This window comes from Chelon labrosus, assembly GCF_963514085.1.
Source record: "Chelon labrosus genome assembly, chromosome: 10".
Classification (NCBI taxonomy): domain Eukaryota; kingdom Metazoa; phylum Chordata; class Actinopteri; order Mugiliformes; family Mugilidae; genus Chelon; species Chelon labrosus.
This window is the reverse complement of record NC_140360.1, coordinates 30,591,328-30,606,565: the sequence shown is the minus strand read 5'-3', so window position 1 is coordinate 30,606,565 and position 15,238 is coordinate 30,591,328. Positions and strand designations below refer to the sequence as shown.

Below are 15,238 nucleotides of genomic sequence, written 5' to 3'. Positions count from 1 at the left end.
GTAACAACATTAATGATAGTATATATATATAATTGGAGTAATTTAATATAATATGATGTTTTTAATGAAATAAATAATGAGCTGTTGAACACTCATAAGAGTTATATTCAGTATGTTACATAACATTATTTGACATGTCTATTTGTCTGCATATAGTTTTCCTCCAGCTGATCCAGACAGACTGCAGTGACGTTCAACATGAGACAAAGAGCTGGACTAACAGGACAATTTGAAGGTCTTCACTTCATCGCTGATTCCTTGTTACAGCCTGGATGTGTTAAGTTTAATATTGATGTTTTTCTAACTGTAAGACTGTGCCGTAAACTGTTAAACTATTGCTCAGGTAGGAGTAATGAGTTTTATTGTTGAAATTATTATGATTAACGATCAATTGTTACGATTTGCTCGTTCTTTGTCTGGGGATCCTAGTGAGGATGCCCCTCTTAAAGGTGGGGGTGTGACGATCCCTCCCACTCTCTTCCTTATTTGATGCTGGCTTTCAGGTGGAGCTGGGAGGGCTCTGCTGCCTGTACCTGCCCTTCAGTTTGTAGAAGGGCATAAAGGACGACCCTTCTCAGTGTCTCGCTCTCTCAGCCAGGCCTACTGCATCCTCCTCATCCTGTTTGGTTTGTTGTACCCTGCATGACATCAAACTCACACCCATCCAGTCAGAAGGAACCAGGCCTTAAATGACTATTTGAGTTGTGCTTTTTGTTATAGCTGCTGCTCATGGGAGTAAAGACATGCTAATTGCTAACATTAGTGGCTAATGCTTTACTACCAAGAGCAGCCAGCGTGCTAGCTGCTCATGGTAGTAAAGACATGCTAATTGCTAACATTTGTGGTTAACGCTTTACTGCCATGAGTAGCTAGCGTGCTAGCCGCTCGTGGTAGTAAAGACATGCTAATTGCTAACATTTGCGGCTAATGCTTGACTGCATGTAAAGACATGCTATTTGCTAACATTTGTGGCTAATGCTAGAATTAGTGGCTCATGTGTGTAAATATACATGTTAAAAATTACTATTTGAGGGTATTGTGAAGCTATACCACACGAAGCCAATGCTAAAATTAGTGGCTAGCGAATCATGCTAATTGCTAACATTTGTGGTTAATGCTTTACTGCCATGAGTAGCTAGCGTGCCAGCCGCTCGTGGTAGTAAAGACATGCTAATTGCTAACATTTGTGGTTAATGCTTTACTGCCATGAGTAGCTAGCGTGCGAGCCGCTCGTGGTAGTAAAGACATGCTAATTGCTAACATTTATGGCTAATGCTAGAATTAGTGGCTCATGTGTGTAAATATACATGTTAAAAATTACTATTTGAGGGTATTGTGAAGCTATACCACACTAAGCCAATGCTAAAATTAGTGGCTAGCGCATCATGCTAATTGCTAACATTAGCAGCTTATGCTAGAATTAGTGACTCATGTGTGTAAATATACATGTTAAAAATTACTATTTGAGGGTATTGTGAAGCTATACCACACTAAGCCAATGCTAAAATTAGTGGCTAGCTCATCATGCTAATTGCTAACGTTTGTGGTTAATGCTTTACTGCCATGAGTAGCTAGCGTGCTAACATTTGTGGCTAATGCTAGAATTAGTGGCTCATGTGTGTAAATTTACAAGTTAAAAAATACTATTTGAGGTGTGCTTTTTCAATACAGAACCCCGGCAACAGCCCACTCGGCACTCTCAAAATTTCCTGCGGGAATTTTCTAGTTAGTGCCGAGTGCCTATGACACGAGGCCACTCCTCCCATAGCAAGCTATGGGAGGAGTGGCCTCGTGCCATAGGCACGAGGCCACTATTGATCTTCTGCGTGTTTCTTTGCAGTTTTATTTTTTTTACTTATTATTCATTTTCCGCCCTTTTTCGCCGATTAATGCGGCCCGAACCGGCGAGAGGACCCCAACACATGATATATCAAAACGTGTGTTTTGATCCCGAATCCCGTGCTATTACTTTTATAAGGGATTCGTGAGTTTTTCGCGAATTTATTCGCGAAAAACCGCGAGAAATTTCCCATTGAAATGAATGGAGAAGCCCGAAAAAATAAATAAATCAACAGACATTTTCAACAATGAACTGCTCTGGCATACTTTAACCGAGAGACTTCATTTGAACTTTAAAACGTAGGTACTCTTGCCTTCTCTTCAGAGATTCACTTCACTTGTCGACAACTTTTACCGTTTTTAAACTATGAAGCCTCAGAGTTGTGTAGGTTTTTACTCAAATTTCAGGGTTTATAATGGGTGTGTATTGCGCGGAATGTTTGTGCTAGAGTGGATGACATCATCAGCTAGAGTGAGGAGGAGATAAGAAAATTAGTCAAAAAACTGTACAGAAACTGCTCCCATGGCCACAAATTTCACACGACAGACATAATTTATACATAGAAACGTAGGAAAATTTGTCTTCTCACTCATATCCGTCTGCTAAAGCTGTAAGTCTTATAGTTTTGGCGTCAGACACAAAGATGCGCCAGCAACACCCATCCACAGCTCCATAGACTGCCATGTTAAAAAGGCAGGGAAATTTCTGGAGGAAAGCAGAAGTAACCTTTTTTGAATCGCTTTAAATAGGTCACATTTCTTCATTTTACCCACAAATTGCATATGTAGACGTTCAGGAAAGCCTCAAGATGCCCAAAGTTAAGTCGGTTCAATGATTGGAAATACGGTTTGGCCACAAGTCCTTCCTGTTCGAGGCGTTTTTTCAGCATTTTCTCTCTCTCTCCCCGTCTTCCAACTGACATTCTGACAGGAGCAGTTGACCCTGGTAGCCATGACAACCAGACCCCAACCAGCTTACACACGTTCACACACGCAGCTGCTGGAAAACATGATCTGCCAAAACATTAAAACCCCCTCAAACCATTACTGCAGTACTGTAGGGGGCCAGAACCTGACATTATGACCCCCCCACTCCAACCCCCCCCACCCCCCCTCCCACTATAGCATTACAGACACAGACTGCCAAAACATTATGACCACTTAAGCCATTACAGTACTATAGTTGGGCTGCAGAATCTGACACTATGACCCCCCTCCACTCCATTTAAGCATTACAGTAATAGACTGCCAAAACATTATGACCCCCTAAACCCATTACAGGACTATAGTAGGGAGCCAGAACCTGACACTATGACCCCCCCACTCCAACCCCCCCACCTCCCCTCCCACTATAGCATTACAGACACAGACTGACAAAACATTAGGGACTCTCAGACTGTTACAATGGGGAGACTAAACCGCGGAGTTAGCCTCGAGCTAACCGCGAGCTAGCCTCGAGCTAACGGCAAGCTAACCGGGATTTAACCGCGAGCTAACCGGGACTTAACCGCGAGCTAACCGGGATTTAACCGCAGACCCGCGGGAGTTTGCCGCGAGCTAACGTGGAGGCTAGTGGGGTTAGCCACTAAAACTGTGTCAAACTGAAAAATATATTATTCCATCACATAAAGTAGGAAACGTTTATGGCTTGTAACAACATTAATGATAGTATATATATATAATTGGAGTAATTTAATATAATATGATGTTTTTAATGAAATAAATAATGAGCTGTTGAACACTCATAAGAGTTATATTCAGTATGTTACATAACATTATTTGACATGTCTATTTGTCTGCATATAGTTTTCCTCCAGCTGATCCAGACAGACTGCAGTGACGTCCAACATGAGACAAAGAGCTGGACTAACAGGACAATTTGAAGGTCTTCACTTCATCGCTGATTCCTTGTTACAGCCTGGATGTGTTAAGTTTAATATTGATGTTTTTCTAACTGTAAGACTGTGCCGTAAACTGTTAAACTATTGCTCAGGTAGGAGTAATGAGTTTTATTGTTGAAATTATTATGATTAACGATCAATTGTTACGATTTGCTCGTTCTTTGTCTGGGGATCCTAGTGAGGATGCCCCTCTTAAAGGTGGGGGTGTGACGATCCCTCCCACTCTCTTCCTTATTTGATGCTGGCTTTCAGGTGGAGCTGGGAGGGCTCTGCTGCCTGTACCTGCCCTTCAGTTTGTAGAAGGGCATAAAGGACGACCCTTCTCAGTGTCTCGCTCTCTCAGCCAGGCCTACTGCATCCTCCTCATCCTGTTTGGTTTGTTGTACCCTGCATGACATCAAACTCACACCCATCCAGTCAGAAGGAACCAGGCCTTAAATGACTATTTGAGTTGTGCTTTTTGTTATAGCTGCTGCTCATGGGAGTAAAGACATGCTAATTGCTAACATTAGTGGCTAATGCTTTACTACCAAGAGCAGCCAGCGTGCTAGCTGCTCATGGTAGTAAAGACATGCTAATTGCTAACATTTGTGGTTAACGCTTTACTGCCATGAGTAGCTAGCGTGCTAGCCGCTCGTGGTAGTAAAGACATGCTAATGCTAACATTTGCGGCTAATGCTTGACTGCATGTAAAGACATGCTATTTGCTAACATTTGTGGCTAATGCTAGAATTAGTGGCTCATGTGTGTAAATATACATGTTAAAAATTACTATTTGAGGGTATTGTGAAGCTATACCACACAAAGCCAATGCTAAAATTAGTGGCTAGCGAATCATGCTAATTGCTAACATTTGTGGTTAATGCTTTACTGCCATGAGTAGCTAGCGTGCCAGCCGCTCGTGGTAGTAAAGACATGCTAATTGCTAACATTTGTGGTTAATGCTTTACTGCCATGAGTAGCTAGCGTGCGAGCCAGGCGAACCAGGCCTTAAATGACTATTTGAGTTGTGCTTTTTGTTATAGCTGCTGCTCATGGTAGTAAAGACATGCTACTTAGTAAAGACATGCTAATTGCTAACATTAGTGGCTAATGCTTTACTACCAAGAGCGGCCAGCGTGCTAGCTGCTCATGGTCGTAAAGACATGCTAATTGCTAACATTAGCAGCTAATGCTTGACTGCATGTAAAGACATGCTAATTGCTAACAATTGTGGCTAATGGTAGAATTAGTGGCTCATGTGTGTAAATATACATGTTAAAAATTACTATTTGAGGTGTGCTTTTTCAATACACAACCCCGGCAACAGCCCACTCGGCACTTCAAAAATTTCCGCGGGAATTTTCTAGTTTTTTACTTATTATTCATTTTCCGCCCTTTTTCGCCGATTAATGCGGCCCGAACCGGCGAGAGGACCCCAACACATGATATATCAAAACGTGTGTTTTGATCCCGAATCCCGTGCTATTACTTTTATAAGGGATTGACGAGTTTTTCGCGAATTTATTCGCGAAAAACCGCAGAAAATTTCCCATTGAAATGAATGGAGAAGCCCGAAAAAAAAAAAAAATCAACAGACATTTTCAACAATCAACTGCTCTGGCATACTTTCACCGAGAGACTCCATTTAAATTTTAAAACGTAGGTACTCTTGCCTTCTCTTCAGCGATTCACTTCACTTATCGACTCCTTTTACCGTTTTTAAACTATGAAGCCTCAGAGTTGTGTAGGTTTTTACTCAAATTTCAGGGTTTATAATGGGTGTGTATTGCGCGGAATGTTTGTGCCAGAGTGGATGACATCATCAGCTAGAGTGAGGAGGAGAGAAGAAAATTAGGCAAAAAATAAAACAGAAACTGCTCCCGTGGCCACAAATTTCACACCTCAGATATAATTTATACATAGAAACGTAGGAAAATTTGTCTTCTCGCTCAAATTCGTCTGCTAAAGCTGTAAAGTCTTATAGTTTTGGCGTCAGACACAAAGATGCGCCAGCAACACCCATCCACAGCTCCATAGGCTGCCATGTTAAAAAGGCAGGGAAATTTCTGGAGGAAAGCAGACGTAACCTTTCTTTGAATCGCTTTAAATAGGTCACATTTCTTCATTTTACCCACAAATTGCATATGTAGACGTTCAGGAAAGCCTCAAGATGCCCAAAGTTAAGTCGGTTCAATGATTGGAAATACGGTTTGACCACAAGTCCTTCCTGTTCGAGGCGTTTTTTCAGCATTTTCTCTCTCTCTCCCCGTCTTCCAACTGACATTCAAACAGGAGCAGTTGACCCTGGTAGCCATGACAACCAGACCCCAACCAGCTTACACACGTTCACACACGCAGCAGGAGGGGACAAGAGGCGGGAATAGAGCTCTCAGTGGAAAACATGATCTGCCAAAACATTAAAACCCCCCAAACCATTACTGCAGTACTGTAGGGGGCCAAAACCTGACATTATGACCTTTTCCTTTATTTTAAACACAAATTATATCTGGCTGCTTTGCTGAAACTCCTGACACAACATCCCTGACCCGTTTCCTTCATCTCATTAGGTCAGTGAATAGCTTAACTGCTAACAGACGCTAACGACTAGCCGCCCAGTGATTTAGCCGACGACTAGCCTTCCAGCATAGCGCATGTATGTTAGCAAGCTAGCGGAGCTAACGGAGCTAGCTAGCCGCTACCTTAACGCCGCGGACTCAACCGCGGAGTTAGCCTCGAGCTAACCGCTAGCTAACCGCTAGCTAACCGGGATTTAACCGCGGACCCGCGGGAGTTAAACACGAATTAGCCGCGGCAGTTAGCCTTGAGCTAACGCGGGGGCTAGTGGGGTTAGCCGCCGGCTAATTCGCCGCCTTGCTAGCGGGTGCTTATCACAGTAATAATGTTGAAGTTTTACAATTTAAAGGGAAGATATTTTTAAATTAAACTGTGTCAAACTGAAAAATATATTATTCCACCACATAAAGTAGGAAACATTTATGGCTTGCAACAACATTAATGACAGTATATATATAATTGGAGTAATTTAATATAATATGATGTTTTTAATTAAATAAATAATGAGCTGTTGAACACTCATAAGAGTTATATTAAGTATGTTAAATAACATTATTTGACATGTCTATTTGTCTGCCTATAGTTTTCCTCCGGCTGATCCAGACAGACTGCAGTGACGTCCAACATGAGACAAAGAGCTGGACTCGCAGGACAATTTTGAAGGTCTTCACTTCATCGCTGATTCCTTGTTACAGCCTGGATGTGTTAAGTTTAATATTATTGTTTTTCTAACTGTAAGACTGTGCCGTAAACTGTTAAACTATTGCTCAGGTAGGAGTAATGAGTTTTATTGTTAAAATTATTATGATTAACGATCAATTGTTACGATTTGCTCGTTCTTTGTCTGGGGATCCTAGTGAGATCCCTCCCACTCTCTTCCTTATTTGATGCTGGCTTTCAGGTGGAGCTGGGAGGGCTCTGCTGCCTGTACCTGCCCTTCAGTTTGTAGAAGGGCGTAAAGGACAACCCTTCTCAGTGTCTCTCTCTCTCAGCCAGGCCTACTGCATCCTCCTCATCCTGTTTGGTTTGTTGTACCCTGCATGACATCAAACTCACACCCATCCAGTCAGAAGGAACCAGGCCTTAAATGACTATTTGAGTTGTGCTTTTTGTTATAGCTGCTGCTCATGGTAGTAAAGACATGCTACTTAGTAAAGACATTCGCGACGTAAGTCGCGAATACCTTCATACCTGTCTTGACCTGACCATTACTTTTTGTAGTCAAACATGAAATTATTTGCGACGTAAGTCGCAAATAATTTCACCAGGATTATATTATGACTATATGAACAGGTGATCATTAAAGCATCATAGCATGGTAGCATCATTAAAGCATCTTAGCATCATAGCATTGTAGCATCATTAAAGCATCTTAGCATTGTAGTATCTTAGCATCATAGCATCTTAGTATAAGGAAAACACACACTTTATGACAACTACAGATGTTTAACATGTGTCTGCTTTGTTATTAGTTTGTTGCTTACATTTACTTATAACATTTGAAAGACATTTCAATTTTTTTGCATTGTCTTTGATAGGATTAAAGGGTTCCTGTGCTTCGACAGCTGAGAGTGATCATCGTTGATTCATCGCCCTCAACCATCACAGAGCAGTATCGCCACCTCACCCACACACATACATTCACCACACCTTCATCTACACAGATTTAATTTAAGTATAACATATTACATTAATTTGTCTTAGATTAGATTATTTTACATTAGGTAGTTAGAGTTTAGGTAAAGGTTAGGGTTTAGGTTAGTTTGATAGGTTTGATAGCCTGTTAAGCTTTGAAAAGTATTTTGTCTTGTTTTTTTTTTCTGTCTATTTTTTGTCAGCAGGATGCCTAGGAAGTCCAGACGTTCCATGGCGGTGAAGCAGCGCTGGAGGAGGCTCGACCTGGAGGAGCTGAGGTCCACCCCTTCCCCCCTGGAGGTATTTACACAGTAGATAAGCTTCTGTGCCACAATGACATCTGTCTGCGTGAAAATGGCTCTAGAAATGTTACATCTATTGTTTTCTCCTTAACTGCTGAGTTCTGTATGTGTTTGGTCTTAATGTTTCATTAGACGTCCCCCCCGGCCGGAGAGGAGCCTTCCCACCGACCCTGCTCTCAAGCTCGTCCCCCCTTTCGTGCTCGTGATTATCTCTCAATGATCAATAAATTAATTCATTCATTCAGCATTGTAGCATCTTGGCATAGTAGCATCATCGTAGCATCGTAGCATCGTACTATCACAGCAATATAGCATGGTATCGCAGACTGCTGCGGCCACTGCATCACTCTCGCGATTTCCCGCAGGGGAATTGTCTAGTTTAATATAATATGATGTTTTTAATTAAATAAATAATGAGCTGTTGAACACTCATAAGAGTTATATTCAGTATGTTACATAACATTATTTGACAGGTCTATTTGTCTGCTATAGTTTTCCTCCAGCTGATCCAGACAGACTGCAGTGACGTCCAACATGAGACAAAGAGCTGGACTAACAGGACAGTTTGAAGGTCTTCACTTCATCGCTGATTCCTTGTTACAGCCTGGATGTGTTAAGTTTAATATTGACGTTTTTCTAACTGTAAGACTGTGCCGTAAACTGTTAAACTATTGCTCAGGTAGGAGTAATGAGTTTTATTGTTAAAATGATTATGATTAACAATCAATTATTACGATTTGCTCGTTCTTTGTCTGGGGATCCTAGTGAGGACAGCCCTCTTAAAGGTGGGGGTGTGACGATCCCTCCCACTGTCTTCCTTATTTGATGCTGGCTTTCAGGTGGAGCTGGGAGGGGTCTGCTGCCTGTACCTGCCCTTCAGTTTGTAGAAGGGCGTAAAGGACGACCCTTCTCAGTGTCTATCTCTCTGAGCCAGGCCTACTGCATCCTCCTCATCCTGTTTGGTTTGTTGTACCCTGCATGACATCAAACTCACACCCATCCAGTCAGAAGGAACCAGGCCTTAAATGACTATTTGAGTTGTGCTTTTTGTTATAGCTGCTGCTCATGGTAGTAAAGACATGCTACTTAGTAAAGACATGCTAATTGCTAACATTTGTGGTTAATGCTTTACTGCCATGAGTAGCTAGCGTGCTAGCCGCTCGTGGTAGTAAAGACATGCTAATTGCTAACATTAGCGGCTAATGTTTGACTGCATGTAAAGACATGCTAATTGCTAACATTAGTGGCTATTTGAGGTGTGCTTTTTCAATGCAGAACCCCGGCAACAGCCCACTCGGCACTCTCAAAAATTTCCTGCGGGAATTTTCTAGTTTGAAATGAAATTGTGACATCCGCAGATACCGTGGGTTGCCCCAGTGACAGTTCATGCCAACTTTTCGTGTTAGCCAATCGCAGTTGGCGGCAAAGCCGCCAAACAGGAAGTTTTCTTATATCTCAGTGACGCTTTGACTTCCGAAGACCAAACTTGGTCACACGCTTCGACACTCCCTTAGAAGTGCGCAACAAAAATTTGGTGTCATTCGGCCACTAGGGGGCGATGTAATTAGCAGAATTGCGTTTTTGCTTATAACTTTTGACCCGTATGCCTGATATTCAAAAACTTGGTACTGTTGGACTCCTTGGATCATGCCGAGATCAACAATACCTATGATGTTAATTTCGCCCCGTTGGATTCTCCGCCATTTTGGATTTTATCAAAAACACTTAAAAGTTTTCACAGGTCACAAATTTTGTCCGATCGACACCAAACTTCACACATATCATCTACAGACCATGCTTCATTAATGCATTACTTTTTGTCTTCGGAACTAAAACCGTTCGCCCGTAACAGCCAATCGAAATTTGCGGCGAAGCCGCCAAACAGGAAGTGAGCTCATATCTCAGCAACCCTTGCATGTATCAAAGCCAAACTTGGTGCATGGACCTAGGACCCAATCAGGGGGACGCTCAAGAAATTTAGCGACCTTTGACCTCTAGGGGGCGCTGCAATGCCTTGTGGCCTGTAGCTGTTGATGTGTTTGGAATTAAAATGTACTAATGGTGTCTGGTAATACTGTTAGACGTCCTTAGGCCGACCCACGCCAACTTGTGATGTCATCGTAATTGATTCGGCCGCCATATTGGATTTAATCAAAAACATTAAAAAGTTTTCGCAGGTCACAAATTTCATCTGATCTTCACCAAAATTGGCACAGGCCATCTTCAGACCATGCCTTATCAATGCATTGCTTTCTGGAACAATTGGCAAAAGCATTCGCCCGTAACAGCCCATCGAAATCGGTGGCGAAGCCGCCAAACAGGAAGTGACCTTATATCTCAACCAATCCTGGGTTGTTTGACTTGAAACCTGCTGTGACTGCTTAATGCTATATGTCTGATGCAACTGCATTGAGTTACATGGCCAATCTGGACTGCTGAACTTTCTGCTTGGCCCCTTCAACGCTGCTTGCAGCTTTAATTAAGTTTTATTTTTCTTCTGTGACATGAGGATTTATGTGTAGTTTGAGTCAACACACTGCATGGAGAGTTTCAGTTCAGCTTCTCTTACCTGACTGTTTTTTTTATTTTTTTATTAGCCCATTACTGGACACGGAACATCAACTAAGAAATGTTTTTAATCCAAACTAAAATATTTGATGAGGTTTTTTGAAAGAATTCAAACTGAATTTAGATTTCATTTAATGCTGTGTAACACTACCTACAAACACACACTAAGTTTGACATTTGCTTTTTATTATTTTTTGAATGGATCATGAAACCACAGCAGCTTTTGTAAGGTACAGCTCCAAGGTCAGGCTATCACACAGTTTGAGTTCTAATACTTGCTAAAAATGTCCTTATTCTATTTATTCACCTTTCCAACACATGATGTTTTACATATCACGTACTGTGGTCTGTAAATTGCAAAGGTTAAATTAAAAAGTAAATGGATGGAATTTCCTACCAATCTGAGGTTCTCTTAGTCCTTGCTTGGTCAGGTGGCATCCTCCTTTGTTGAGTTGTTGTGTATTCAGCTGACTGTCTTCAACAGGCTGTCTGTCTGTAACTTCCAGAAAACATAAACTACAGTTATCATCCCACATCCCACTTTTTTGTTGCGTTCATTACAAAGACACATGCAGTGCAGGAACGCTATCTAAAAGTTAACAGTATTTGCATATTAGTTTGAGAGGTTACAAAGGAACCCAGGATAACTTCTAGCAACTAAAGCCCCCCAGTTTTTCCCCTATCATTATATTAGGCTCCAATTTCAGATCCAATCTCAGCTTCACACTTTGTATATAAATCAGGCTTGTGCACAATTCAGAATTTCAGAATTGGCCGCCATTCAATTCATGAGTTGGAATTTGAATTGAATTGACTCCGCCCCACAGGAAGTTGAATTTGAATTGGAGTTGGAATGACAGGAAGTGGAATTAAATTCATGGCAATTCAAAGAAATTCCACACAGTCATACAACAGAAAGAATGTGTTTCCTTGCCACCGTTGCCTTCAGGCTTGCTCTGGGGGTTTCAGGCCGGGTTTTTGTCAAGCGTCTTGAGACGATTTGTATTGTTATTGACGCTATATAAATAAAATTTAATTGAATTGAATTGTTGAATCTCACATACAATTACATTAATTCTGTAATTTAATAGCATAATGTCATTACACATAACTAGTCACTCCTCAACCCTGCATACATTTTGTTCCAGCATATAGATAATGATCAAATTCTTGAAATAAATTACTCCCTCAATGTTTGATTAGTTTTGTTCAAAATGTTATTTTCATTTCAAAGTAATCAAATAACACAAAGTCGTTGTAAATGCAGTTGTCATTTATTCCAATGCAAAACTCATTGAGCAACACTGTTGCATCTAATTCTCAATAGCTCCTCAAATGTTTTATCATTGAGTCTGCACCGTTCTGGTCTGAATATCTTTCCTGCAACACTAAAGATTCTCTCAACAGGTGCAGAGGAAGCTGGTATGGCAAGATATTTACAAATGACCTTTTAGGCCTGCTATTATTTTCCATGTTGCTGTTATTACAGGTGTTAAATCTATAAACGTTTGTAATCTGAAGTTGTAAGGGACTTCTGAAACTTAAAAAGTCCGGTGTTGACCATCAAATTGTGTAGAAAAGAAGCTTTCAAACAAATGTCCACCTCAAATTGTTTGGCAACCATTTTAAATACTTGGTTAAAGCAAAGCATTCTGGGATATGGAGTCACGTTCCATTGTGTTCCACAAAATTACAATTCCAATAAATCAAACTTAATTATGTGTTCTGTGACTAGAGCTTTTAACATTCATTGCTGGGGGGAAACATTTCCTGTTAATGTAATCTGTACAAGTACCGTAAATTCCGGACTATAAGCCGCTACTTTTGTCACTTGCTTTGGACCCTGCGGCTCATACAACGGCGGATGGATTTTTACAGCTAACGGTCACCAGGGGCGCACTATCATGTCATAGACGATGACACGAGGATTAAGAACTGACTTTTCTGGTATAGTAGGCTGGTTGTTTTGATACAGTAAACGGCCGTGTTACTGCACCTTTACTGCTGTGTTGGCTGTTTTCGAAAAAGATGCTGGTTATTTTGTTGAGCAGCCGGGTTACTGCACTTTTGCTGCCGTGTTACAGGCAAGCACTTTTAAAAACGAATTAAATTTAGCCATTTAACGTTACTGCCTCATCAAGCGTTGTAAACTTTGTTTTTTGTTATACTGCACTACTACGGTAGACTGCAGGAAGTGCGCTAGGAGCGCACCGTTGTATTATTTGTGCACTGCACGAATGCTGTTTGTAATGTCAAAGATGTGAAAGTTTGATCGATTGATTTTTTGTTTGATTGATCGAAAGATTTATGTTTGTCAAATGTAAATAAATGGGACGCTTTGCGTTTCCAAACAGTCATTTCTGTCCCGACAATCCCCTCCGTGGTAGAAGAAACCCTTACGGTAATTAAACATTAAAACAGCGGCTTATAGTCGGGTGCGGCTTATATGGCACAATCTGTAGTTTCCCCAAAATTTAGCTGGTGCGGCTTATATTCAGGTGCGCCTTATAGTCCGGAAAATACGCAGTTCAAACTAATATCATTTATAGAATATGTAATGAAATCATATCTGACATATATTGTAAAGCTTCATTGTTAAACACTTCACTTATGTATATGAATTTCTTTGAATTTGTATTGAATTGCAATTCTGCTTCCTTTAATTCGAATTCGAATTGTCTAGGTCCTGTTTTTGACATCAATTCAAATTCAATTCAAATTCAAGAATTGAATTGGAATTTAGGAGTCATTCTCAATTCAATTCTGAATTGTGCACAAGCCTGATATAAATAAGAACCTACATCGTTTGGGGTGCAGTAGAATATTATAATAGCTACAGTCCGCAATTAATCTATTCTGTATTATAGAACGTTGTCTTTTACAGTGTCTTTACATCCGGAAAATATTCACAGCGCTTCACTTTTTTCACATTTTGTTATGTTATAGCCTTAATCCAAAATGGAATAAATTCATGTTTTCCTTAAAATTCTACACACAACACCCCATAATGACAACATGAAAAAATGTTTTACATGTACGTGTATACTTTGTTGATGCACCTTTTCCATGTTAACTTTTTTTATTTGATTCATGTGATTGTAGCCACAGGTATTAAAAAGTCAAAAGTAAAAGTGGTGTGTCAGTAAGTAGAGCAAGTTGTCCACGAACCAGAGGGTTAGTGGTTCGATCCCCGGAATGTGTCCTTGAGCAAGACACTGAACCCCAGTGTGTGGCACTGGTGTGTGGATGTGCGTGTGCTTGTGTGACCGAATGGGTAGATGCGTTTGTGACTGTTAAGCACTTTGAGTACCAATAGGTAGAAAAGCGCTATATAAAATATAAAAGCAAGGTCATTTTACCATTTTTTTTTTAAATCATAAGAAAGTCACAACAATTTGTCTGATAATGTCAATTATCCTGCAACATATTTATTGAAAGTTAGCAAACATCCGCTACCAGACTACATAAGAACATAACAGGAAAGTGTGTTTTATAGGCGCTGGGCTGCTCTTTCAATTCAATTCAATTAAATTTTATTCATATAGCATCTATAACAATACAAATCGTCTCAAGACGTTTAACAAAACGCGGACTGAAACCCCCAGAGCAAGCCTGAAGGCAAAGGTGGCAAGTAAAAACTCCCCTTTAACAGGAAGAAACCTTGAGCAGAACCCAGCTCATAAGGAGGGACCCATCTGCCTAAGGCCAGCCGGGTACAGACAGAAAAGAGAGAGAACAGCAGGAGAAACGAGATAAACATACGTCAGTCATAGATACATACATCTAACTAAATACAGTTGTGCTCAAAAGTTTGGCCATTTTTCAAAGAATATGAATGATAACACAAAAACTTTTTTTACTCATGGTTAGCGGTTGGATGAAGCCAATTATTGTCAAACAACTGTGTTTACTCTTTTTAAATCACAATGACAACAGGAACTACCCAAATGACCCTGATCAAAAGTTTACATACCCTGGTGATTTTGGCCTGAAAACATACACACAAGTTGACACAAACGGGTTTGAATGGCTACTAAAGGTAACCACCCTCACCTGTGAGCCGTTTGCTTGAAATCAGTGTGTATGTGTGTATAAAAGGTCAGTGAGTTTCTGGGCTCCTGACAGACCCTTGAATCTATCATCCAGTGCTGCACTGACGTTTCTGGAATCGGAGTCATGGGGAAAGCAAAATAATTGTCAAAGGATCTGCAGGAAAACGTAATTGAACTGTATAAACAAGAAAGGGATATAAAAAGACATCCGAGGAAAAGAGAATGCCAATCAGCAGTTCAAACTCTAATTAAGAATGAGGGATTCTGTTGAAACCAAACCACAGTTAGGTAGACCAACAGAAATGTCAGCCACAACTACCAGGAAAATTTTCCGGGATGCAAAGAAAACCCCACAAATAACTTCAGCTGAAATACAGGACTCTCT

The 15,238-nt window shown here is 40.7% G+C and overlaps 1 protein-coding gene across 6 annotated transcripts in view; it reads right to left on the bottom strand.

Moving 5' to 3' along the window:
• The window catches only part of rtel1 (regulator of telomere elongation helicase 1), a 136,165-nt gene that overhangs the window by 17,873 nt on the left and 103,054 nt on the right, over positions 1-15,238 (bottom strand). For 5 of the 6 annotated variants that reach the window (XM_084553871.1, XM_084553874.1, XM_084553873.1 and 2 more), the window contains one exon: positions 11,199-11,300. In XM_084553871.1, the coding sequence (XP_084409997.1) occupies positions 11,199-11,300 (102 nt within the window). The remainder of the gene's footprint in view (positions 1-11,198; positions 11,301-15,238) is intronic. The other variant, XM_084553872.1, reaches the window with a different exon arrangement.